The sequence below is a fragment of the Rhamphochromis sp. 'chilingali' genome, assembly GCF_963969265.1.
Source record: "Rhamphochromis sp. 'chilingali' genome assembly, chromosome: 15".
In the NCBI taxonomy this organism is placed as follows: domain Eukaryota; kingdom Metazoa; phylum Chordata; class Actinopteri; order Cichliformes; family Cichlidae; genus Rhamphochromis; species Rhamphochromis sp. 'chilingali'.
This window is the reverse complement of record NC_137942.1, coordinates 28,353,092-28,378,257: the sequence shown is the minus strand read 5'-3', so window position 1 is coordinate 28,378,257 and position 25,166 is coordinate 28,353,092. Positions and strand designations below refer to the sequence as shown.

The 25,166-nt window shown below is 38.0% G+C and overlaps 2 protein-coding genes across 2 annotated transcripts in view; both read left to right on the top strand.

Moving 5' to 3' along the window:
- The window catches only part of pdxdc1 (pyridoxal-dependent decarboxylase domain containing 1), a 34,117-nt gene extending 18,999 nt beyond the window's left edge, over window positions 1-15,118 (top strand). The window contains exons 15-23 of the mRNA XM_080904518.1: window positions 646-704; window positions 4,075-4,180; window positions 4,623-4,797; window positions 6,353-6,471; window positions 6,577-6,698; window positions 8,741-8,833; window positions 9,991-10,087; window positions 10,488-10,586; window positions 12,466-15,118. Of these exons, the coding sequence (XP_080760644.1) occupies window positions 646-704; window positions 4,075-4,180; window positions 4,623-4,797; window positions 6,353-6,471; window positions 6,577-6,698; window positions 8,741-8,833; window positions 9,991-10,087; window positions 10,488-10,586; window positions 12,466-12,737 (1,142 nt within the window). The 3' untranslated portion in view covers window positions 12,738-15,118. The remainder of the gene's footprint in view (window positions 1-645; window positions 705-4,074; window positions 4,181-4,622; window positions 4,798-6,352; window positions 6,472-6,576; window positions 6,699-8,740; window positions 8,834-9,990; window positions 10,088-10,487; window positions 10,587-12,465) is intronic.
- A 2,237-nt stretch (window positions 15,119-17,355) lies between these two features.
- Window positions 17,356-25,166, top strand: part of abat (4-aminobutyrate aminotransferase) — a 28,491-nt gene continuing 20,680 nt past the window's right edge. The window contains exon 1 of the mRNA XM_080905185.1: window positions 17,356-17,478. The gene's annotated coding sequence lies outside the window, so the exon portion shown is untranslated. The remainder of the gene's footprint in view (window positions 17,479-25,166) is intronic.

Genomic DNA, 25,166 nt, shown 5'->3' with positions numbered 1-25,166 from the left:
CAGTGCTCCATTATAAACCAACATAAACCAACATTAACAAGACAGACAATACGCTAACTAAGAATAGTACAATATATACATATATATACATAAGTCACTCATTAATAAATAGCTGGAAAAGAAACATGTGTAGTTGTAGCAACTGAACTGAATTGAACTTGCGATACTGTAAAATGTCTTGACCCACCTCTTCTTATTTCTTTATATTTTGATAGCCAATTAGGAAGTAGTTGGAGCAATTTATTATAACAGTTCAAAATATAGAAAAACATTGAAATACACTAAATAAGGCAAAACAGAACTCTCTATAACTCTCTTGCTATTTTATAATGTCTTTAATTAATCTTCAGGAATAGTTGCCTGACTTTTTGAAGTCTGGTATTCAAAGGTGTTTTTTGCCTTTATTCTGTGTGAATTAGATATAACAAGGTGCTGATGGGCAAAGGAAAACTGTGAAAGCCTGCTCAACACCACTTAAAAAAATAGAACAAAGTTTCCCTCCTTCAAAGCATACAGTCTTTACATGCATTGTTGCTCTTGCGAAGAATCAACTATCAAAATGAAAATGACTGAGATGTGACATCCAAACAATAAGATCACCATACACAGATATCGATCTCGCTTCCTTCTGTATTGTGTGTTTAGCATCCAGTGAGAGTTTCTGTGCTGGAGAAAAAGAGGTCCTTGATGCCTTCAACAGATGGGTGAGTGTTCTTCTTTTTTTAACATGTACTGTAGCTTGCACATTTGCGTCTATGCTAGTCAAAGCTGCTCCAATCTACTATCCCATGTAAGTGTCTAAAACATCAGTTAAAACAGAAAATGTGAACGGTGACATGGAAGTGTTGTGTCCATCATGCACTCACTGAGCACTTTGCTATTACTGGGTTGGACCCCTGTTTCCTTAAATCTTCGTGAATGAAATTGAACAAGATGCTGAAAAACATTCCTCAGAGTTCTTGACATCACACAGTTGTTGCAGCCTTTTCTGATGGACATCTATGATGACACATCCCAGATGTGTTCTATTTATGGAGGTCATCTCAGTACAGTGGACTCATTGATATATTTGAAACCAATTTCAGATGATTTGAGCTTTGACACAACCCATTAGACACTGTGGTCATCAACAGATGGACAAATGGTAAAGAGCAAATGGACTGGTTCTTACATAGGACTTTTCTACTCTACCCGAGCACTGAAGCGCTCAAATTTGGCAATACCCATATTGACTACAACTGTGCATTTAAACAATGCTCAGTTGTCTTACCTACAAGTCACATTTTAACCACATATTCATATAGTGCTACACACTTTGAGCACTGTATCTGCTTCACATCCACAGTCAATTTACAATTTCCAGTTAACATTCCAGAACAAAAGTGAAAGGCAGAGGTGGCAACAGTAAGGACATTCTGTACTTAAGTAGAAGTACAAATACCGCTGTTAAAAACTACTCCAGTAAAAGCTGAATTAGTGATTGAACTTCTTTACTTAAGTAAAAGTAAAAAAGTACTGGGTGTGAAATATACTCAAAGTCAGAAAGTAGCTCTTTGGGGGAGGTTTCTATTCGTGCAAAGCTAACTGAACCTTGTCCTATATTAACTTCAAAAATATATTATTTTCTGTTGCTACACTGTAGAGGGTCACTTTGCCTTTACAGAGTCAGGGGTTAAAGTGGATTCAGGAACTGGGGGAACCCTAAAACTGGTTGTAATGGCTCAGTGTGGGGAAAAGAATCATCACTAACAATCATTTCTATTGTGAGCTCCAGTAGATTAGTCTGTGCTCTTTGCGGATGTTCACGACTTAATTCAACAACATATCAGCAGATGTTTCATGAGTTGTCCTGGCAGATCCATTACACTGACACTACACTGTTTATGATGGCTTTTTTCTAGATAGTATGAAGTTGGTATCAAGGTGGAATTCAGTCAGTGGATCTAAGGATCATCAGCTAAAATTCATATTAATCTGCTACATTTGATGTAAACTAACTCTGACCATGAATCCACAGTCACTGTGCACCAGTCACACACTGGGTTTCTTTGCGGGGGGGTTTTGCATCACAGTACAACAAACTAAACTGTTTATCCTGCACTAAACTATTATTAAGCAAGTATTTTCATGCAACCTTAAATAGCACAGTTAGTATAGCTTACTTTGTTTTGCAGGATGTTTCACAATATGAAAATGTCACATGTGCAAACCCAGTATCTGATTTTAAAACATGAGGACTTGCATGTTGTAATGTTTGCATGCCTCAAGCATTAATGATGACACCTTCAGTATTTCTCAGTTCCATTCTTTAATTCTCAGGCTTGCAGCGGCAATACAGTCTGCAGCGCTAACTTGTTCCTATAACATTTTTTCGTTCTTTCTTCTACTAATTTCCTTCCGCCTTACATTCGACCTTTTCAAAATAAAATATCTGTAAACATCACACATGTAAGCTTTAAAAGTGTTGTTTATCAAATCCCACTGAGCAGGCCTTACCTTTAAATCTAAGCTCTCTCCTGTCCCGTCTTTCTTATCTGAGAGAAGTTGACTCTTTCTTTTTCTCTCCCTGTGAAATATAGCAGCTGGACCTTTAGCTAGCAACACAGACAAACTGCACACAAACAGTTTGTGCGTTTGCTGATGTTTGTTGAGCTGTAGAGAAATTGCATTTGAAATGATCTGACACTTAAAGAAAAGTCATTACCTTTATGCTCATTCCTCTTCAGTAGGACTCGCTAGATGCCAAAGTACCACAACCTCAATGTATGGACACCCGAGGTCGTTCCGGTGTGTGGCAACAAAAACTAACTCCCCTAAAATGTGTCAAACCAAAAGTAGCGAGTCTGTTTTACGGAGTAGAAAGTACTGATATTTGTTTAAAAATGTAGGGAGCAAAAGTAAAATGTGGTCAGAAAAAAACTACTCATGTAAGTACAGATACTTGAAAATTTTACTTAAGTACAGTAACAAAGTATTTGTACTTTGTTAATTCCCACCTCTGGTGGACGGAAGCCAAAGGAACCTGTGGAGGCACAGAGGAAACGCACGACTCCACACAGAAAGGTCACTGAAAGATTTGAGGACACGGCACAACTGTGCCTCATATTAGTAATCAAAGCATGCCAAAAAATGCCTGACACACTATTATAATGTATTTATACCATCAGTGATGCCAAGGATCAAGTTACTCACGATCATTTGTGATTTTTACAGTTAAAACTGATCAGACCAGGCAACAGTCGCCTGAAGGTGCCTTATATTGCAATGTAAAGACCTTACAATAGTACAGAGAAAACCCCAAAAGTGAGAAGAGCCCCTATTGGCAAACACTTGTTGACACTAGGAATGAAAAAAATGGATTTTAACAGTATGAAATCCCAAGCAGAGCCAGGCTCAGGGAGGGACAGCCATCTGCTGCGACACAGGAAGTCCCCAGCAGCCTAAGTCTGTTGGAGCATAAATAAGTGAGGATACATGGCCACCTGATCCAGCACTAACTATAAGCTTTATCAAGAACAAACAGTTTAAGCCTAATCTTAAAAGTAAACATGGTCTCCTAAATCCAAACTGGGAGCTGGTTCCACAGAAGAGGGTCCTGAAAAAACCCAATCTACTTTTATATACCCCAAGAACCACCTTCACTTTCAGCCAGCAGCCAAAATGGGTGAAATCTGCTCTCTGTTTCTAGTCCCTGACAGTACAGCAGCATTTTGAAGGCTTTTCAGGGGTTTGGCTTAGGACAGTCCAGTAATAATGAATTACAGTAGTCCAGCCTAGAAGTAATAAATGTATGAACTAGTTTTTCAGCATCACTCTGAGACAGGATGTTTCTAAATTTAGAGCTGCAGCCATTTTTTGTTTTATATGCAATATTGTCTAGCAACATTTTTTTAAAAGAAAAAGATTTTTTAATTTCTACATTTGATATTTTGTCTTTGTACCAGTTTACATTGTTTAAATTGTGAGCTTGTCTAAACTGAACCTTTTCCTATAGGTCCCTTGTCCTTCTTGTTTCTTCAGCAAACTGAATTATATATATGTATTTTGTTTCTATTTTTTTTTCTGTTGGGGTAGCTGGGTGAAGAGCTGGCTGAACTTGTTCCCACCAGTGGAATAGATGTGGTGGAGCTTGAAGACGAGGCCACCTGCGTACGCTTCAGTCCCCTCCTGACAGCTGCAGGTAACATGAACTTGTGTTCACGTTACAACATTCTGCTCTTACTTATATACAATATACACTTCAATAAGGAAAGGGGGGAGGGGGAAGAACAATTAGAGAGCACATCAGATCTCAGTGGGGGGAAAATGCAGGCTGGGTACCAAGGATGCCACATCATTTGACGAAAAGGACATAGTAATAGTTGGTGTTCAGGCTGCTGTTGCTATCCAGTAGAAGTCTGTGCCTCCCCAGATCATCACCGACCCACCACCAAACCGGTCATGATGAATGATGTCACATGCAGCATAACATGTGACACACAATACATATTTATGCAATGCTTTTATCTATGCCTAAACACTTTTTATCGGGTAGGGCTCGATTCACTGACTGTTCGATCAGCAGATAACTACCACCTGAGTAGTTAGGAGACATGCAACTCTCACTTCTCATTCCCTTCTAGTTCTGGGGACCCGGGAAGAGGATGTTGAGTCCATTGTGGAGAAAATGACAGAGCTGGTATTTGTAATGAGCTCCACAATGTCCCTCAGAGAAGACTTCAGAGAGGAAACACACAAACGTTCACCCTCACTCAGATACATAAACGAGTTCGCCTGGCCTGGACTGGGAGTTGTCCGGTAAGGGTGCATGCAGCTTACATGAAGTTCTTTACTAAATATGTTATTTGCATATTTATTAATCAGTAGTAGTAGTAAGATCAAAACAAAGACGTAAAATGATTTATACAGTGCTATATAAAAAGCACTTAAATATAATATATTTAAATGATTATATTAGAGAAAGATAACCTGAGTAAATACAAAATATCGTTTTTAAATGATGATTTCCTTTATTGGCCCTTGCCCTGTGTAAAAAGACTAAAATCTCAAAATAACAACACATCGTGCGAATCATCCCACGAGCGCATCGACGACTTATCCAGGATGTCAAAAGCCTGACAACCAGTTATCAGGTTCAGGAGGCAGTTATTTTTTCACAGAAGGCCAAGTAGATTTGGATTCTGTTGTTTAATAATTGAAACCATTATTTAAAAACTGCATTTTGTATTAACTCAAGTTATCATTGTTTGATATGAACATCTTTTTATTGATCTGAAACATGTAAGTATGACAAATACACAAAAAATGAGAAATCTGGAAAAACTTTTTCACAGCCTGTATATCTTAGTTGTATCAAGACAGTGCATATGTTTGTTATTTTATACATGGCTCAGTTTCCATTGACTAGTAAGTGACAAGGTGAGATGATTTGTTAGTCCTTGTAGGAACTTGACTGAAGTCCACAACCGTAATTTAATGACTTGTAGAGACTGGCTGATACAGCATTTGTAAGACCCATTCCAATACAATACTGATGTTTGGTGATATATTGTCTTTTTTTGCTTTCAGACACACAAAGTAAATACATTTGTTGTGTGTAGTTATTTATTTTTTACACTCCCCACAACTCTGCTCAGATTGGTTGTAGTGTTTGTGCCAATCCAAAAAAGAACTGTTCTGCCAACAGTGAAGTTGGAGAGTACCCTCGATGGGAAAACCATGCAATATCAACACTCATGACATGGATAAGGGGTGTTCTTCCATTTCCACTTTATTTTCAAATTTTCCTTAATCAGCTGTTACAAATCTCGATACTGATAAAGAAGCAAATGGCTAATGTCAAAATCAATTAAAGTCAGTGATATTAGTCTGCCAAAGTTGGTCACACTCTGACTGGACATGGTAAAGAAAGGGACACATGTATGCAGTTAAGGTCTATTGCCATCAAGGCAGAAAGCCGAGCATCGAGTCCAAGGAACTCTGTGGTGGGGCATTTCTTTGCACTGGTCAATGGATATTGATGGATGAAGCCAGACAACCATATTTATTAAAATTCCTTCATCTTATCATGTCCTAATTTGCTGTTGTTCCATAGCACTAGCATAGCAGACATGAGAAGAAAGGAAGCTCAGTGTCACATAACTAAAGCCTTTATCTGTTTAATTAGTTAAATTATCATCACTCTAAGAGAAACTATCAATGTTGCATATTTAATTTCTGTCTTTTGGTCTTTAGCAGTATTCTCAAATTGCTTGTGACAATTTGAGAATACTGCTAAAGACAAAAAGACAGAAATCTGTTTGTTTTCAGTAGTTTTCACACTTGTGGATGTGATTGATGCTGTGATGTTCAGGTATGAGATGCAGGCTAATGGAATGGATGAGGACAGGAAGAAGCAGGAGCAGGAGAAAATTAACACTGAGCTACTCAAGAAACTGCAAGACCTTGACACTGACATCCTGTTTTCCACTGGTGGGTACCTCTACTTATCTGAGAGGCTTTTGGAAAAAGAAACAAAACACTGTTTTAACCATTTCTGTTGTTCTTTCCTCTGTTTCTGTTTGTTTCATTTCTCAGGCCCTGAGTTCGTGACAGAGCAGGGCTGCATTTTTGTGGGAATGGTGACAGATGATGTTGATGTTTCAGACCTGGTGGATACAATAGCTGCCCTGGGCAGGGACATAGAGGAGAGCGGGAAGGTAAGTCCTGCTTTCAGTTTGCAGAATATTTGAAAATCTTTAGATGGCGTTTGCAGTTAATAACTTGTTCCCAGTTCTGATTCAGTTGTTGCTGTATTGTTGGCAAAGCTGCCAATCTGTTTACATTAGCTTAACCATAGATCTGCAGCTAGCTATAAGGTAGCACACTATTGTTTGTCAACTAACACAAACTGACTAACCATCTAAACATCTCTGATATTTCTGCCTTATTTTATATCTGAAGTTATAGCAGTGTTATATCTTTTTATTTGCATTACTTTTTGTTCACTGATTTTAATAGATTTGAAAAAATCTGAACCATTTTTATCTCTGTTGTAACTCTCTACTTGTTTGCTTTTGGGAACTGAAGGAGCATTTGGCTAATGATACTTGACTTAATGAAGTGACAAATCTAAAAAGTGACAAATTCACTGAAATAAAGTGATCTCTTGCTTTTGATCTGAGAAAGCGGTTTCACGAAACCCTCGCCCGTTTGCATCCATCCTTTACATTACTGCCATCTTCTTGGCTGTTGTCACTGAAAGCTGCACTTCTTTTGTCTGTCTCCTGTTAACAATGATTTCAGCCGGGCAAGCTGAGAAGCCAGCAGCTTTTTTCTGGGGCTTTGCACATGCATGTGTGAATAGACCTCTGGTCTTTGAGGGTAAACTAGCTTGTGTGCTCTTACCATCTGCACAGATTAGCATATATGAGAAATCACTTAACTGAGTGAATTTAATAAACTTAACCAGTGTTCTGACAACACTCCATCTCTATTCTTCATCAGTATTTTTCATCTCCCTTTATCGATATTAATAGTGCATATAATGCAGCAGGTGCAGGCTTTTTTCGTTGTCAAATTTTATATCCAACTGTACCAAAGTGGCACACGCCTTACATCCTTGGGTTTACCTCTTTCATCTGGTTTAAAGCCAAGGAAATCCCAAATTGGTGCTTTGTATTTTTTGGCAGCTAGTTTCTCTATGTTTGGACTTGTTCTGTGTTCTAAACACGCAAATCAGTCTGTGCATGATTACATTGCTCCGCCCATCAGAAAGTCACCTGCATGACCCTATCATTTATTGGACTGATGAATGTCAGTTGGAAAAATTGTACATATCGCTCAACCTTATCCTAGACAGTTTAGGCTGATGTGATATTAGAGCTGTGCGATATGACCAAAATCTCATATCCCGATATAAAACATCTATCGTCCCGATAACAATATAAATCACAAAAAATGTAATATTTTCTGTAAATTCTGTGAATCTAAGGTAGGTGAAGTGTTTCCAGCTGGGCATCGTGTACTTGTAACGGCCGCTTATTACACTTAGTATTTATTACACAGCCTGTTCTAACGTTTGAGTCTAAGGTTTATTTTTTAGCACCTCACGACTCTTTTTTTTTTTTTCTTTTTTTTTTTGCTTCTCATCCGTCAATACTCTGCATACGTTTTCACGTGATTCCGTTTATTTTGAAAATTCTCAACAGGATCTTGAGCTTTATTCTGAAAGGTTTATGTGGAAAATAAACAAGCGGACATGCGGTGGTGTTAACGTCGTTGTTGCTAACGACAACCCATAAAAACAAGCTCTTGTCCGTCTGTAGTGTGGTTATATTAAATATAAGAGAAAGAGAGAACTTTAAGAAATTAATATAGCCACTACAGTGACCATCAAAACGATGAAAAAAAATATTGCCGTAAACAGTTTATTTTGCGACACCACGAAACAAACAATAGCGTAAAATGAAACGATAGACGTTTTTATATCGTCATCCGATATATATCGTTACATCGAACAGCCCTAGGTGATATAAATATCCAAGAATTCAAAAAGTAATTTACTTAAGTTATAGCTACATTCAAAGTTAATAAGATTGTTGCCTAGGGAAACTGTCATCTGGAATTTATGAATGGTTATTTATTGCTAATACTTTTATAAAAACATGTCAAAATGTCTGGTACGAGTTGAACTCCAGGTTTGGCTTATTCTTCATTAATGACATTTACGTTTATAAAGCAGTGATTCTTTTCTGCTTAGTTGCTGCAGAACATGACAGAGGTGGTGAGGAAAGGCATCCTGGAGGCAGAGCTGCAGCTGCAAAAGGCTAATGAGGAGAAACTCGTGGAGGAGGTGGGTGTGTGCGTGTGTGCGCGTGCATGTTTGTAGTGGAGTAGGTAACTTAAGATCATAGGTTAAATCATTCACAAGTGGATACAAGTACCAAAACTGGTGAGCCCAGCGTAAGCTGACTTTCAGGGTCTGAAATGAATGATAAGCTTCAAACATAGAGATGTTTTTTGTCTCCTCCTGTTCTCGGTCTGTGTTAGTGTAACTGCTTACATTAATCTGAAAACAGGGGTATAGTGAAGTCATTGTAGAAGCAGTGCCTTTTGTTTCAACCAAGATGGGTGTAGGGCATGTTACTACTCTAGGCATTTCCCATGAATGTCCACATCACCAAGGGGGTAAAAGGGTAATCCATCAACTGTGATAACACCTATATATCAAAATGTAAATTCCACTTTCCTCCAAACTGCAAAGATGGGAACAAATAGTGTTTGTTCAGTTGTTCCAATAAGGCAAAAAGATCTCAATTTTAAGTTTGTCAGGAACCTCAGAATAATCAGTACAATTTATTTCACTGGGAAACCAATTTAAAATAAAACCACAAGTTTCTATGTGATGGATTCCTTTACACTGTGTGGCCGATATCAAGTCTCCGCTGAGATTTGGAAAGATGCATCAACTTGCAGGTACACAGAGACAAAGCCCAATCACTATTCCTATTAAACTCATGGGAATGGACGCAGTTAAAGAAATGTGAAAGCAATGTTGAATTTTCCATTTGCATTTGTTTCACAAGTCAAGTTCAATCCTTGTTGCCCATACATAACTTAATGGTCACTAAAATTTGTACCTGTGATGTTGAGAAGTTTTTTTTTGCAGTTTTACTATTTAAAACAAAAAAAGTATTACTTAAAAACTTCTCAAGAGCCTCCCAAAGGAAAAAAAAAAAACAGAAATCAAGACAATCAGCTCTGAACTCCATTCAGTCTCTATCCAACGGTTGGAATTAAATGTTCTCTGTGTTGGAAGTAGCAACTTTCTTTTTGTCTTCAGATTAATAGCTTCAGAGAGAAAAGCACAAGTTCTGGTGCTTGTATACACTTTTGAAAGATTTGCTCGCTGCTTCACTGTGTGTTCCAGTACAGATGAATAAATGGGAGTGTGCCTAGACTGAGTTGTGTGTTGAAATGATGAATTGTAACTCCTGCTGTGTATTCTAGGGAATGCTGAGACAGCTTCCTGTGGTTGGCTCTGTGTTAAACTGGTTCTCTCCGATCCAAAGCTCCATAAAGGGACGGACATTCAGTCTTGCAGCAGGTAGTCCATTTCTCTGTTAGGACAGACTCATTCTGTGTAACCCACAAAGCTATTCTTGTTTCAACCACATGTTTATGTAGGTAAAGTGGAATACTTTGTTCTCAGGTTCTTCATTGAATGTTTCTTAGTTTCAGACTGAATTTAGAAGAAGAGCTTTTGAGAGAGTTACATTTTCTCTTTTAAAAACTTTACAGCTTGAATTTAATTTGCTAACACCCACCACATTTCTTTGACTTGCTGTTTTAGTCGACGTATTCTGTCAACAGTTATTCCTGTTCCAGGTCCTTCAAGTATTTGAGTCACTGATTACATATAAAAACTAATTGAGTTTAAATATAGCAAATCTACAGTATGTGTAACATACAGAGCATGAGTTGGTTAATGACTTGGGTGTTTTTAGGTTCTCTGGATTCCACAGAAGTGACTTACTCCACCAAAGCCCAAGCTGACAGGCCATCCCTGCAGGACACTCCCATTTCTTCATCAAAGAAACTGCCAGGTAAGATAGTTCCTGCCTTTCACTCACACTCGCTCTGGTAATAGCAGATCGCCAATAAAAGCACTTTGTGCAATATGTCTACACTAACCACCACATAATAATTAACTTATCATTTCCTGTTGTCAGCTTTCTTGCTCAAGTTTAAGGTAACCTGTTCTGCTTGTCCTTATTTGACTATGCATAAATTGTCACTGTGTGACTAAAGTTCAGCTTCAGACTGCTCTAGGCGCCAAGTTTATTTATGTTTTTTCCACTCTCAAAGCTAGCGGAGTCAAAAAGAGAGGGACCTTTATTTGGCCGTTTCAGATCCAGGAGCCTCACCCCTGTGATGTTCGAGTCTGCTTGCAGAGGCAGTAATTTAGAAGAAAGTTCACTTAAACGAAGAAGGTGCTAAAACCAGGCCTTGCTTTGTCCTCTGTGTGGAGCTAGCAAGGCAAGGCAAGGCAAGGCAAGTTTATTTGTATAGCACAATTCAACAACAAGGTGATTCAAAGTGCTTTACAGAGACATTAGAAACAAGAACAAATAAAAAGCATGAGAACAAATAAAAAGCATGAGAACAAATAAAAAGCATGTAGTGTAAAATAAAAATGATTCTTTTCAATCATACAAAGCTACTTTACAGATTCAGTATGTTATTGGTCTTCTTGCCAATACAAGGTGTAACAAAGTTTAGAGACATTGCCTATTAAAACTTAAATATGGACCGTCTCTATTTCAAGGTTGTGTGCATATGCATCTGGATTACTTCCAGGTCAGGTGCAATTTTCAGATTCCTGGAAACCCGTTTCTGACCACTTGCATAGAGAGTAAACATACAGAGCTGGGTTTCAGTCTGCACTTACAGCATGTCTTTTATCCTGTCTTCCTTCTCTCACCCCAACCGGTCGCAGCAGATGGCCGCCCCTCCCTGAGCCTGGTTCTGACTGAGGTTTCTTCCTGTTAAAAGGGAGTTTTTCCTTCCCACTGTCGTCAAAGTGCTTGCTCATAGGGGGTCATATGATAGTTGGGTTTTTCTCTGTATCTATGAAGCACCTTGAGGTGACTTTTGTTGTGATTTGGCGCTATATAAGTAAAATTGAATTGAATTGAATTGAACTGTCAGGACAAGGAGAAAACCTTTTTTTTTAGTTATATGTGACATTCACAGGGTTGTTTTCCCATGAAATCATCTCAGTGTCAGACTGTAAATAGAGAGGTCTATAAACATGCTGGTCTGTCTGAGGGAGAACACTTTACATACTTTCAAGCGGCAAAAAGAAGAGGATGTTTTACCCTCTTCATGGCATTGTACACCAGCTTAGTGCATTAAACAGCCATACCATCACAAGCTTTGTCCAACATGATATACAAATTCATGTCTCCTATGTCACCATTTGGACACAGTGGAGAACATCCAGAAAGCATAGCAGAGGCACAAGTACAAGAGCCGGAAAAAGGACTTTGAGGAAGCAATCGAAATCTAGCAGAGGCGCTGAAAGCTTCACAGCACCGTCTGGATAAAAATAGATACAAGATGACTTTTTCATTCTGAGAGCATTTTGATGAGCAAACCCACAAGTTTGCATGTCATGGTAATCTTTGTTGTTTCTATTATTTTGGTTTATATTTTTGTCACTGAATGCTTTCAGTAGTTTTTGAAAGTTTCACCTCGAAAAGTAAATCCACATGACCATGATTTCATGGAGCCCATTAGTACTTTGCATTTGGTCTCAGCATATTTAGTCCATTTCTCTCTTAAAGAATAGTTTCTTCTCTTTGAAAGATCTACTTTTCATCGTTAGAGAGCTTACAGGTTTATATCTTGACCAGTTTAGTGTTTTCATGAAATCAGCAGGTACTGATTTGTGTTGTACATCACACTTGCCTTGTGCCACAGGTCAGAAGTTATTTCGACGTGCAGGCGCGAGCACAGATTCGACTGAAACCAGCTGCACACAGGCTGAGGCAACATTCCAGGAGGAAAATCCTACTGGGATCGGCAGCAGCATCAACCCTCCGATCTCTCCACCTACACCAGAGATGCCACATCACACCTCAGGCGATTTGGTACCAGAGAAAAACCTGAAGTCGTCTTCTGAGATCGATGACTTGGAAGCCTCAGAAGAGATGCACCCTGAAGGCCAAGAGGCAGAAGGGAGCACAAGATAGGATGACTGTTTCTGCAGGTTTTCTAACCATCTTAGAGCAACCAGCCTAAAAGATGCTTTAAAAAAAGTTACTGTGTAAAATGTAAATAAAAACAGAATGCAATGATTTGCAAATCTCAAACTCAGAACACAGAAAACATGTCAAATGTTTGAACTGAGAATATATCATTTCAAGAAAAATGCTAGCTCATTTTAAATGTAATGGCAGCAACGTGTCTCAAGCTGAGATAGGGCAACAAAAGTCTGGAAAAGTGACACAAAGCAGGATAACTTGCAACTGCAGTAATTAACTGACAACAATTCAGTAGCATGACTGGGTATGAAAAGAGCTTCTTAGATTGACAAAGTTTCTCTGAAGTAAACATGGACAGAGGTTCACCAATCTGCAAAAAACAGCTTTACTCTAAAATTATGGAGCAATTTGAGAATATCTCTGTGGCTAGCATTCCAAACAGTTCAGAACAAACAGAAAATACAGCAAAGACAACCCCAGGACTGTTGAGCAGATACTCTTCTTTCAGACAAGAATAGGGCAGCTCTCGTCTCCCAAAGGTCAAGCCTCCTCGTTTCCCAGACATTTACAGATTTTGTTAAAAGAAGCTGGGATGCTACTCAGTATGAACCTGTGCCAAATTCCAAGTTATGTTGCTGTCATCAAATTCAAAATGACTGTTGAGTGTTTTCCATCAGATGTAGGTGCATTGAATTATGATCAGCTGAGGCAGTCATCGGTGCTACCTGTCAGTTGATTATAACGTTTTAGTGTAGATTTTTCTATCAAACGGGGGACGGGCTGGAGTTTCTGTCAGCTGATTCATCTGGTGTTTAATTACAGAGCAGAGGAGCAGCCATATTATAGATTTCGTTTCAGATTTTAAACAAAATATTTCTTAGAACTCTGGAAATCAAGCAGCTTAAAGTTAGTTTTGACCCCCTTACTGTGAATGGTTGAAGCAAATGATATGCATGATATGCATATGTAAAATACCAACTGATATATTGCCTTCAAACATTCATGTGCGCATTAACATACAGTAAGAGTCAAGTTGAATTTTACAACAGTAAACAATCTTTTCTATAGAAACATTTACCCTATTAACAAACATAGTGTACATTAGCCAGAGCTGTGTGAAGCAGAATCTGATTATGGGACATGTGAGATGTTCCCGTTTTTATTCACAAAATGTACTTTTGACTCATCTCTTACCACAAGGGGTTGCTACAGAGCGATGTATGCCAGATGCCTTTCCTGACTCAGTCTCAAAGGGTATATGTGTGTCCAGCTGGAATTGAACCAGCAAACTTTCACTTGCCAAGCAAAAGTGTAAACACTACACTAGAAAACTACTTTTTACACAATAATGGAACCTGAGCAAAAAGTGGGCTTCTGCCACAGAGAAGCTTTGCCTCAGGTATTCACTGTATGAGGGAGAATACTCTTCTCTCCAAAATATTATCCTTAAAATGTAAGTACTATATCAGAGGGACAATCGGGGTTAGGGTGCTTTGTTTTTTCAGTTTCACTGGTTGCCTGTATCTTATGTCTTACTCTTACTTACGGGCTACTTGAACATACTGTATGCATTTTCTACTACTTACAAAATGGATTGTTTTCCTTGACTCTAAAGTAGCGCATCAAATAATAATTTATGAAGAGGTTTTGTGTTTTATTATTTTATTATTAAAATTAGGTGACAGGAGAGGAAATGGTTATTTTTCCAGCTATTACTTTGGGGACACATTTTTAAATGAATTGTACAAAAATAATTTACTAAGGTTTATGGTAGATGCACTATTGATGCTTTATTGAAACAGAAATTTAGCTAATGTCACAACACTTATCTTCAACCCTACCAATATAAAACGACATAAATCACTGGCAAACATGACATGGTGGTTTTGCCTCTGCAAGAACAAAAGTCAAACCCCTAAATTTAGCTGGATGTTTTCTTAGTTGCTTTGAGCCCGGTGCTGGTGGAAGGTTTACTGTAAAGAGTAAAGAATGGTTGGAATGAAGATTAAAAACTAATTGCACTTATACTTTAGATAATTATTGTTCTGCTGCTTTGCATTTAAATGAAATGAAGATTAATTTTATTGTTTTTGTTTTGGGTTTTTTGTTACAATTCTAATGCAAAAATAAGTTTCTATATTGAAAAAAGTCTTGAAAACTTGATGTGATTACATCACCGTCTAGATGTTTGATGTGTTTGGAATCTTTTTCGTTTGTTCTTGTTGGTGTTTTTGAGCACAGAAATTCTTTCGTTGTAACTTCTGTCACCACATGTCCAGGGTTCGGGTAATTTCTGATTAACTGTGTCTGATTTTTAGTCTTTCTTTGTTCAGTTGGGAGTTGATCATTAAACGCAGTAGTCATGTTAATGATTCTTGATCATTTGTAATTCAACCCGAGTCTTAACTGTGTCACAGACAGAGTAATAAGTTAAAGTCAATGAAAAGAAGAAAGAGAATGAAATTAATAAGAGGTAAAGTAAAACATCTATGGCTCGCTGGAGCTCTACAAGAGTCCTTCTAGAGCTAACTGTACTACTCCACACCCATCTTCAAATTCTTTTTTTTTTCTTTTCCATCTTCAAATTCTTTGTAAGTGATCGCTCAGAAATACTTTGGACTGATTTATCATCGCTCCAAGTGATGAGACAAGGGTACAAAAGTCTGGAAAAGCAAATAAAAACTGGGATTATATGTTCTGCACCAGAAAATCCGCTCAGGTCTGGGTGACATAAATTATCAGTGAGTGTGAGGGTCTGTGAAGATTTGTGTAGCTCTTTTTTTTTTTTTAAATCACCCAGCGTACTCTGCTGGGTGAAAAGAACTTACATTGCAATGTGACAGCTACGCACCTCAGACTGCAGATTTCAAATAATAACAGGAATGGCTACTTGATTTTACAGCCAGTTGTATACAGCCTAGTCTAGGCCTAAGTGATGCTAAAAACAGTTGGAGGATAATTTTGGAACTAATTCAGGTAACTGGCAGCATGTCAGTAACATGACTGGGTATTATGGAAAAAAATCTTTGAGAGGCCGAGTTTCTCAGACATAAAGATGGGCAGACGTTCTTTCAGGTGCTACCTTTAGAGGTTGCCAAAGCAGATCATCTGCCTCCATCTTCCTACTCTGTTACAACAACAATCTACATGTCATCCTTCATTACATCCATGAATGTTCTCTGTGGTCTGCTGCCTGGCAGCTTTTTTCCTGTGATTTGGTTTCTTTTCGGACAGAGAATCCAGGTGAACTGTAAGCCAACCACAATGTGTCACTACTAACCACATGAGAATGTTCAGTCCACTCATTGGGCAAAAGTGCATTGGGCCAGGGGCAACAATACATCAAACCAAGTCTCACTAACAATTTGTAAACCTACTCTTTCGCTTTTGCTTCTGTCAGGAATACGGTTCTGTGTTCTGGATTACTGGAGAACATGGAGAATTTCCATTCATTTTACGGCTAAGTGCTAGCCCATACAGACCTTTTCATATCTATAGTACATTGCCACAAGTTTTTTTTTTTTTTGTTAGCTCAGACTTGCAATGTTGGTTGGTTCAAACTGAAGTCAGATCACATTCACCCCATAAACAGACTGCTCCTGAGTTAAACTGGAACCACACCGAGATGAGCTCCTCCAAAGGGTCAGCTTTTAAAAAAAAAGTTTTCTGTTTTTATATACCACTCTGAATTGAATAATTGGTTATTATTAATGTCTTCCAAATTGTTTCTTTTTCTCCCATCTCCCTCTCCTCACCCCCAGCAGACAGCTGCCCCTCCCTGAGCCTGGTTCTGCTGAAGATTTCTTCCTGTAGTTTTTCCTTCCCACTGTCACCAAGTGCTTGCTCATTTGGGGCCATCTGATTATTGGGGTTTCCTTGGTATAACTGTAAGGTCTTTACCACACAATATAAAGTGCGTGGAGGACTGTTGTTGTTGTTCTCTGTCAGAACTGATACTCTGACAGGGGACAAAAAGAGACAGCGACTATATATACACCGGTACACAAAAGGGTGATTAGGGAAGTGGAGACAGCTAGGAAAAGCAAAACACGGCTGAACAAAATCACAACAGAAGTGACAAAACTCAAAAGGAAGGAAGACTTTTTAAAGAAACTTGTCAAAACTCAGCTCTTCAAAAAACGTCAAGCTTTTTTGCTCAATTATATACTTTTATTTACACTATTTATTTATGCTGCAGTACGCCAGAAGAAGCACTCAAAGCGCTTTAGGCTACATACTTCATTCTCCTAGTCACACAACACCCAATTGTTGCCGTAACAAGACAATAAAAAGACACAGTGATGATTAATAAATTAATGCCAGTGTCCTTCCGTTTCCACGCCTTTTTCCACTCTCGTGCCAGCAGAGACTCTTTTGATTGGCTGTTAAATAGCAGCCAATCTCATCGATCTCAGAAAGCTTTTTTTTTTTTTCTCACTGAAAACAATAATTAATTATCCTGTTGGGATTTTTCATTTCAACGAAATGTATAATCGTCTTGTAACACACACCTCAGCGTACCTTTAGATTGAAAAAACAAGGTCTCTCTCTCTCTCGGACTGACAATAAGCCCCTCCTCTTGTACGGAGCAGCCCTCGCTCCTGGTGGATGATGTTGTCAGGGTGGGCGGAGTCTCTGGCTTTGCAGAAATCGAGGAGACTGCTTCTTTGCAACAGCAGTGGTGCCGGCAGTTTTGCGTGTGGATCTTGCTGTTGTCACTGGATCATCAGTAAGTGTTCTCAAAGCCTTTATCATTTTCACATGGGTAGCTTAGATGAGATCACAATCGCTGTGGAACTGGCACATCGTGATTCTGTCAGGTCTGTTAAACGTCAGTGCACTGGGATCTGCAGCAGCCCGCAGCAGCCTCGACTGGATAGCTTTTAATGAAACGTCTGTCTCATTTTAACATATTACTAGTTTGGATTGGCCAGCCTATTACGATTCATGAACCTCTAATCTCTGTGTGAACCAGCCAGAACCAGTGGGATCCAGATTTTTCAGAAGAGCGGAATGCCAATAGCACACACATACTGTCTTTATTGTCCTGGTTTATGGCAACTCCAGTCTGCAGCAAAGGGCGGCCGTGTAATCAATACCTTGTTTACATGTATTCAAATCAGGACTCTTCACAGCGACTCCTAAAAGCATCAAACATGTACTGCGACATGAACGAATTTAAAGGTTATCAGAATAACGATATATAAAATAAGGTGTTACTCGCTATCATTACCGACACGAGACACTATATTAACAAATTTATTTTGTTCTGGTTGTTCTTAGATAAATACTTGCTGTATAACTGAAGTAAGGAGTTTAAATGTTTTATTTTATAGATTATTGGCCCAGGTTTGTATCACAATGATAAACAGAGAAAACATAATCGCGTTATGTCTGTGTAACATTTTATGTACGAACGAGTAGCTGAAAAAAAAAAGTTCCTCTGATGTTTTTCCTTAATAATTTCTTTAAATTGGGATTGCTCAAAAATCTGATGTGCATTCTGTCAATAAAATAAAAGCAGGTAAATCACTTTTATGAATCGGGACATATTAAAATGTAATCTGGTCTTAAATTTGGGTATATAGAAACAGTAAACCTGAACGATATACATATATTGGTTGTATCATTGTTTTTTTATATATATATATATGAATAACAAAACATAAATCAAAATCCCATTACTTATTTAGGAAACGTAATCAATGCTGAAGTGGTGTGTTAAAAACTAAGTTCATCCTTACTTCCATAGGAATAAGAAGTATCTGCTGCTCCTCTGTTCCATTCTAAGAAAGCACAAAATTGCTTTCCGGTGTTATGCAGATGATACTTAGTATCGTCTGTTGCATGTTGTGGTTAGTCACTTCTTTCTGTTTCGTCTTCAGCTTTTGCAAAATGCTGCTGCACAGGTTTTAACTGGAACATGGATGCGAGAGCACTGCCTGCCTGTTTGAGGGTCCATTTTAACATTTTACTTTATTTGTTTGTTTGTTTGAAATTCTTTATTTAAGAACAGCGTCAGTCAGAAATGGTACAAAAAGTTTCCACCACACATTATTATACAAAGTTCTACCACAATGTGTTTATGTGTTTCCAGTTTCCAGGTTGTTTCTAGCTCAGAGGGTGACACTGCAGGGACAAAGATCACTGTCAAAGACATGATACTGTTATCTGTTGGATTGGCAAATACGACCAAGAAAAGTCATTATTTTATATGTGAAGTCACAGTTTCAGATTTGACACTTGAAGTGTCTGAATCTGACATAACCCAGAAAGGTTTTCCACCTGTGAATGAGTAAAAAGACAACTTATCTTCCAGCCTTATAAAAACTGCAGTGTCTCCGACATTGAACATTTGGGTTCTTATATTTGTCTTGATGTAGGGTTTTGAAATGTGTCATCACGGTCTTCCAACAATGCTCTCTCCAAGTCAGCTGTTAGTTGAAGACCATTGGCATTTGCCAATACTACCCCAGGCTTGCTCTGATCGTCTAACCCCCACCTCAGACTCCCATTTCTCTTTGACAAATGAAGTATTGTCATTGTTAGCAAAGGAGAGCGTATTGTATAGTTTACATATCCCTTTAGTTAAAGTTTTATTCAAAGCAAGGTTTTTTAATTTTTTGGAACTCTCATTCTGATGTTGTTAAATTTACAGGAGTATGATTCTGGACGTAATAGTTCTGCAATTAAAGATATTTTAAAAAATAGTTTTGCTCCAAACTGCATCCTGTAAAAAGAAAAGGCTATGAAATTTACCCTTTTGTGTGAATGAAATACAGGTCCTAAGTAAGGATTCAAGTTTCAGTTAGTAGTTTCCTTCCATTAAACTTTGTAGTCTTTATTGCACTGTTAAGGTTCAAATATTGAGGAAGGAGAGTACAAACAACCATGGTCCAGAACTTGGTCAAACAATTGATTTTAATGAAATACACGCGTGGGGGGGACCAGCTCCGTTTGCAGACAGCGCTGATCTCCGACTAATCAAAGCATAAGCATTTGATTAGTATACCATCAGGGCTTGAATTTAATGACGCCCCCTCATGCGTCATCAGATACGATATATGCATACGTCAATTCAAAACCACAATGACTTTTAACACAGTTTGAAAAGGAACATTGTCTCTATCTTCATGGCAGATGTTTCCTGTCAACCTTTTGACTACCGCTTCTCCAACCCGCAGTTACAAGTCAACATGATTAACCTCTCAAAACCACAATAACAATGACCTATAAATGATTCTCTCTAACTGAGTGTGTGTGTGTGTGTGTGTCGTCCTTAAATGCTCTGTCATCTCACCCGTTGCACTTCTGTAAAAGCACGCTCTGCAAACCTGCAATTTCCTGTCAGCCTGACTTTTGCACAGAGTGTAGTCAGAATCAACAAAATCAGCACATACACACTTAAGATTATAACAAGCATTCAAAAGCATTTAAGCTTATAGATTCAACTCAACAGTTTAAAGTGGTTATAACTGCACCTGTAATAAAGGCTAATTGGGTGCCAATATGTTTAAACTAGAGATGGACCAATCCGATATTACGTATCGGTATCGGTCCGATACTGACCTAAATTACTGGATCGGATATCGGAGAAAAATTAAAAAATGTAATCCGATCCATTAAATATCACGAAAGCACCTCACAAAACTTGCAACACGCCCTAACTCACCTCAGAACATTAGCACGTCGGAGCAGTATGCATCACGTGATAGAGCGGCTGTGGCATGCAGGACCTGTCGGTGGTCTGGATAGCATTTGGAGCTTCGCTAGCAACCCGGCATTTCATCTCCGACAAAGTTATCCCGAGAGAAGTAAAGCAAGTGTGTCAGTCCATCTCTGAATGTTTGTAAAGCATTCCTGCGTTAAGCTTAACAAAGGATATATGGAGCGACTGCCTCTTCTCTCCCCCTCCCTCTCTTGCTGCTACTTCAATCATGAAACTGCTTAATGATCAGCTGATCGGCTTTTCTGTCGTGAGTCCGTCTCTCTTGTTTGCTTTTGGCCCACTTTGCACCAGAAAGAGGAAACCAGCGGATAAACAACAGCAGCACGTTTAAGCTTGATAAGCTGTTGTTAGAATTTATTTAATATTACTTTCTACACCAGGATCTTTTTTTACGTAGCTGACATTGGTAACTGTGCAGGGGCGGATCTAGCAAAGTTTAGCCAGGGGGGCCGATAGGGCATTAACAGGGAAAAGGGGATCACAAAGACATACTTTTCTTTCTTATTCTCATTTAAAATGTCTAGCTTTTAATAAATAATTATCTGACACCCAAAGTTTTAATTTAATGCAAAATGAATAGAAGTCCATTACTGTATATAGTAACTATTAAGTCTAATATATATACCCTAGTAAGCTATAGTACTTTTTCCTTTGGGAAGGTACCATCTGTGCAGTCTGCAATTTTGTTGAAGAAAGATGTTGAATCTATTTAATATTTTAATATATTGAAAAATAATTTATTTCTGTGCATTTTTTTTTTCACACTGCATCAAATTAAGGTTGATTACGTCGATTAAGCATCATGAGGTGGAGCGTGAGGGGTGGTTCCCTATTTTTTATTTATTTATTTTTGGGTTTTTTTTGCATACAGGTATAACAGAATAGCTTTAGTGTAGTTGTTGTTTTAAACTTGAGTATGAACTTATACAAAATGCAGCAAGATATTAAAAAAAAACAGTTTTGTTGATTAAAACACACTATATCGGATTCATATCGGTATCGGCAGATATCCAAATTTATGATATCGGTATCGGACATAAAAAAGTGGTATCGTGCCATCTCTAGTTTAAACATCTGAATGCAATATCAACACTGTAGATTATATTATTAGTGCAATCGTAATGATGATGATGATTATTAACAATAGCAGTAAAATAATTTCCCTGATCTCCACAGCACCAATGAAGTAGAGGAATTGATTGTGCTGCAAGGTAGTAGCTTCTTCAGCATGGTAGAGCCATCCCTTCTTTCTTTTCCCAGCTGCAACACGCTGAAACTGATTCTAGGTTTCTTTCCCTGCCAGATAATCCATTTGTCCCAATTGCTAAACTGATTATCGCTTACTGTATGTCTACCGATAGGATTCAAGGATGTATGAAAGGCAGGGGAGGATATTCATGTTGACAGCGATAATCTTTGTGTTTAGATTTAAAAATGGTATAAGGTTCCATCTTTGCAAGTTTGATTTTATTTAATAGGATAAGGGATTGTGATTGGCTTGTGAAAGTTTTGTTGGGTAGTTAAGCAATTCAGCATCCCAACAGAGATTGAAGCTGTAGCTGTTCTTTGAGTCAATACATTTTAATGTCAAAGCCTGTGTTTTTCATATATTGATTTTGTAACCTGACAGTTTTCCAAAGAAAGCCATAACTCTGTAAAAACTCTGTTTCTGGCTCCATCAGGAAAACAACAACTTTGTTACCTTACTAATTGTCTCAGGGGCTCAATGAACAACACAAAGAGGAGAGGGTGATGGTGATGATCACTTTCATTTCAGCCTAAAGTGTTACTGCATTAGGTGCTCGCTGCCTCTCAAATGAGATCACAAAATAGATTGCAATGCGTGTAATAATGCATGTGCGTGATTGCATTATGGCTTGTTTCTGCAGTCATATATAGTCTGGTTTTATGGTTGCTGGTTTATCAATCAGCTGTGAGTGTACGACATAATTGTAATGATTTTGTAATGGTTTATAAAGTCAGCAGGTCAACATCATTTCTTCCTCTGAATGAGCCACTGTGTAGTCTGTAATTTAAAAAAAAAAAAAAAAATATATATATATATATATATATATATATATATATATATATATATATATATATATATATATATATATATATATATATATATATATATATATATATATATAAAGCAATAGACCTTTCAGCCCAGTTCTATTTCTTATGCATAATCCATCATATAAAATTGGCTCAAATGAAAAAGTCTCTTTTAAAAAATTGTTTTATGAGTTTTAATCTTTTAACTTTATGCACTTTGCATTAAGCAAATATGAAATTATATGCAGCAGTCTTTCACTTAAGACATTAGTTTAATATTTAAACCTATTTTCTGCATATTCCAGCATATAAAATAAGTAAAACTCAGCAAACAATAAATAGAATCAAAGATTCAGCAGCACCGAGTCCTGTCGCTCTTAAATCTGTTGTCAACTGTTTAGCAGGAGTGGGGCGGGTGGAGGTTTTCCCGGTGCAACAGCGGTCATGTCAGTGGGGGGATCCCAATTTAAGGCCTTTTTTCTTTAAGAGTCTTTGAGATATTTGTGTTCAAACAGCTTGCAGAGGTCTGAAAGTCGACTAACACACCAGAAGGTTGAGCAGAAGACTTGGATGATTTGACATGGAATGACTTGGAACCCCCAAACATTAATGCCCTCTGATTTCTTAAGTACTTAACACAGTTGGTTTGCCTGGCCTTTTTTTACATAACATAGTGTCGAGCTGTTCTCTCAATGGGTTAACATTTTGAACTTTGAAGATCTTGATTTACAAATAGAATACTAGCATAGTGAAACTATAGACAGTGCACAAGTGAGATGAAGAGGAGATTTCAGGCACGATGGAGTGGGCGGAGACAAGTGTAAGGGATGATTTGTGACAGAGGGATTCCAGCAAGATTTAAAGGGAAAGTTTACAAGATGGGAGTGAGATATGCTATGATATATGGTTTAAAGACTGTGGTAACAAAATAACAGGAGGCAGAACTGGGGGTAGCAGATTTGAAGATGCTAAGAATTTCCCTGAGAATGACCAAGATTAGAAATGGGTATATCAGAAGGACAACTCAGGTCAAGCATTTTGGAGAGAAAGCTAGTGAGGCTAGGTAGAGATGGTTTGTGGTGCAGAGGAGGGAATAAGGTGTCAGCAGAGAATCTGCAGAGAATGTTAAGTTAAGTTTCTTGGGACTCTAGCCCATAGCTATAATCTATATTGTATACATTGCTGTGCAAAAGTCTTAAGCCCGCTAGACTAGACTCCATCGATTGCATTTTCATCCAAGTATTAAAACAATCCTTTGTACACCACCACCGTGGCGGCATGCAGAGATTAAAATACAAATTTACATGATATTTGGAGGCGGTGCAGTTAACAGTAACATTTACTTTGTTGTTGATGCTAACATGGATGTGACAGTTGGTATTTACCTTAATCAGAGGATGTATCTTTTTGTGAGTAGGTGTATACTGACTTCAGAATTCATAGAGGTCCTTGTTCTGTTTCAGAATTCATACCACAGCCTTATGTAGTATTTTAGGTGCTCAGAACAAAAACATTTCATATATTTACAGTTTCATTAGATACATTCAGTGTTAGTAGCTGTGCTTTGGATTTCTTAGCTGCTGTATTCAATAGTACCACCGCACACACAACAGATTTGTTGTCAAAGTAAGTTCAGTTTGTTTAAGGACAGGGCAGAAATGCTGCAGGTTTAGGCAAAACAAACAAACAATCACACAAAAACTGTAAATATAATTCAGATGTTCTGGAGAACAGTTTGGTTTTGTTTTTTGGTGGGTTTTCTTACGCTTCACAGGTGGACATTCTGGTGACCTTTGGATCATTGTCTGCATAACCCTTCAGGGTTTAAGCTGATGACTGAACTGTTTCTTATTGTTAAATTATGACCCAACTGAGACGTCTAGTTCTTTAGATGTTTCTCTGGGTTCTTTTGTTACCTCCTGGATGAGTCATTGGTGTAGTCTTGAAATAATTTTGGCAGAGTTCATTTTTAACATAGCTGGTTCCTGCTAGTCACAACGGATAGCTGGTTCTGCTGGAGTTCTCTTCTTGGTAACCATTAACAGCAGTCTCACTTGATGTCATGCCTACTTATTTCAAACAACTCCAGCAGTATATTCTCTGATTTAAAAACCTATTTTGAAGCTCCCTTTTCTTTCAAATATTTAAGAGAAAACTGTACTCTTAAACATTAGATTGTGTTTCTGGATGTTTCCCAAACTGGTTTTAAAGTCGTCTTAAGCACAAAATCTGTATTTTTATTAATTCTTAATGATCTTTTACTACTTTTTAAGTGACTTTGACTTTCTTGTGCTCTGCTGCTTTAGACACAATGGACCACACTCATGGTTCATTAAAACACTATGTGGGCCTTAAAGGTATAGCCTTAGAGTGGTTTAGGTTCTTTTAACACATAGAACCTTCTTACCATCTTGGTGATCTATGTCATATGGAGTCCCACAAAGATCAGTTCTCTGGCTAATCCTTTTTTCCCTTTACCTTCAGTGCCTGGCATTGATTTTTTTTTTTTTTTTAAATTTTAAAAGATGGCCTTCCACATTTCTATGTGCCTGGCACGCATGCCTATAAAAAGAAATGTCTCCCTTAAACACTCCAGTAATGGTTTAGGGGAGATGGATGAAAACATGGAA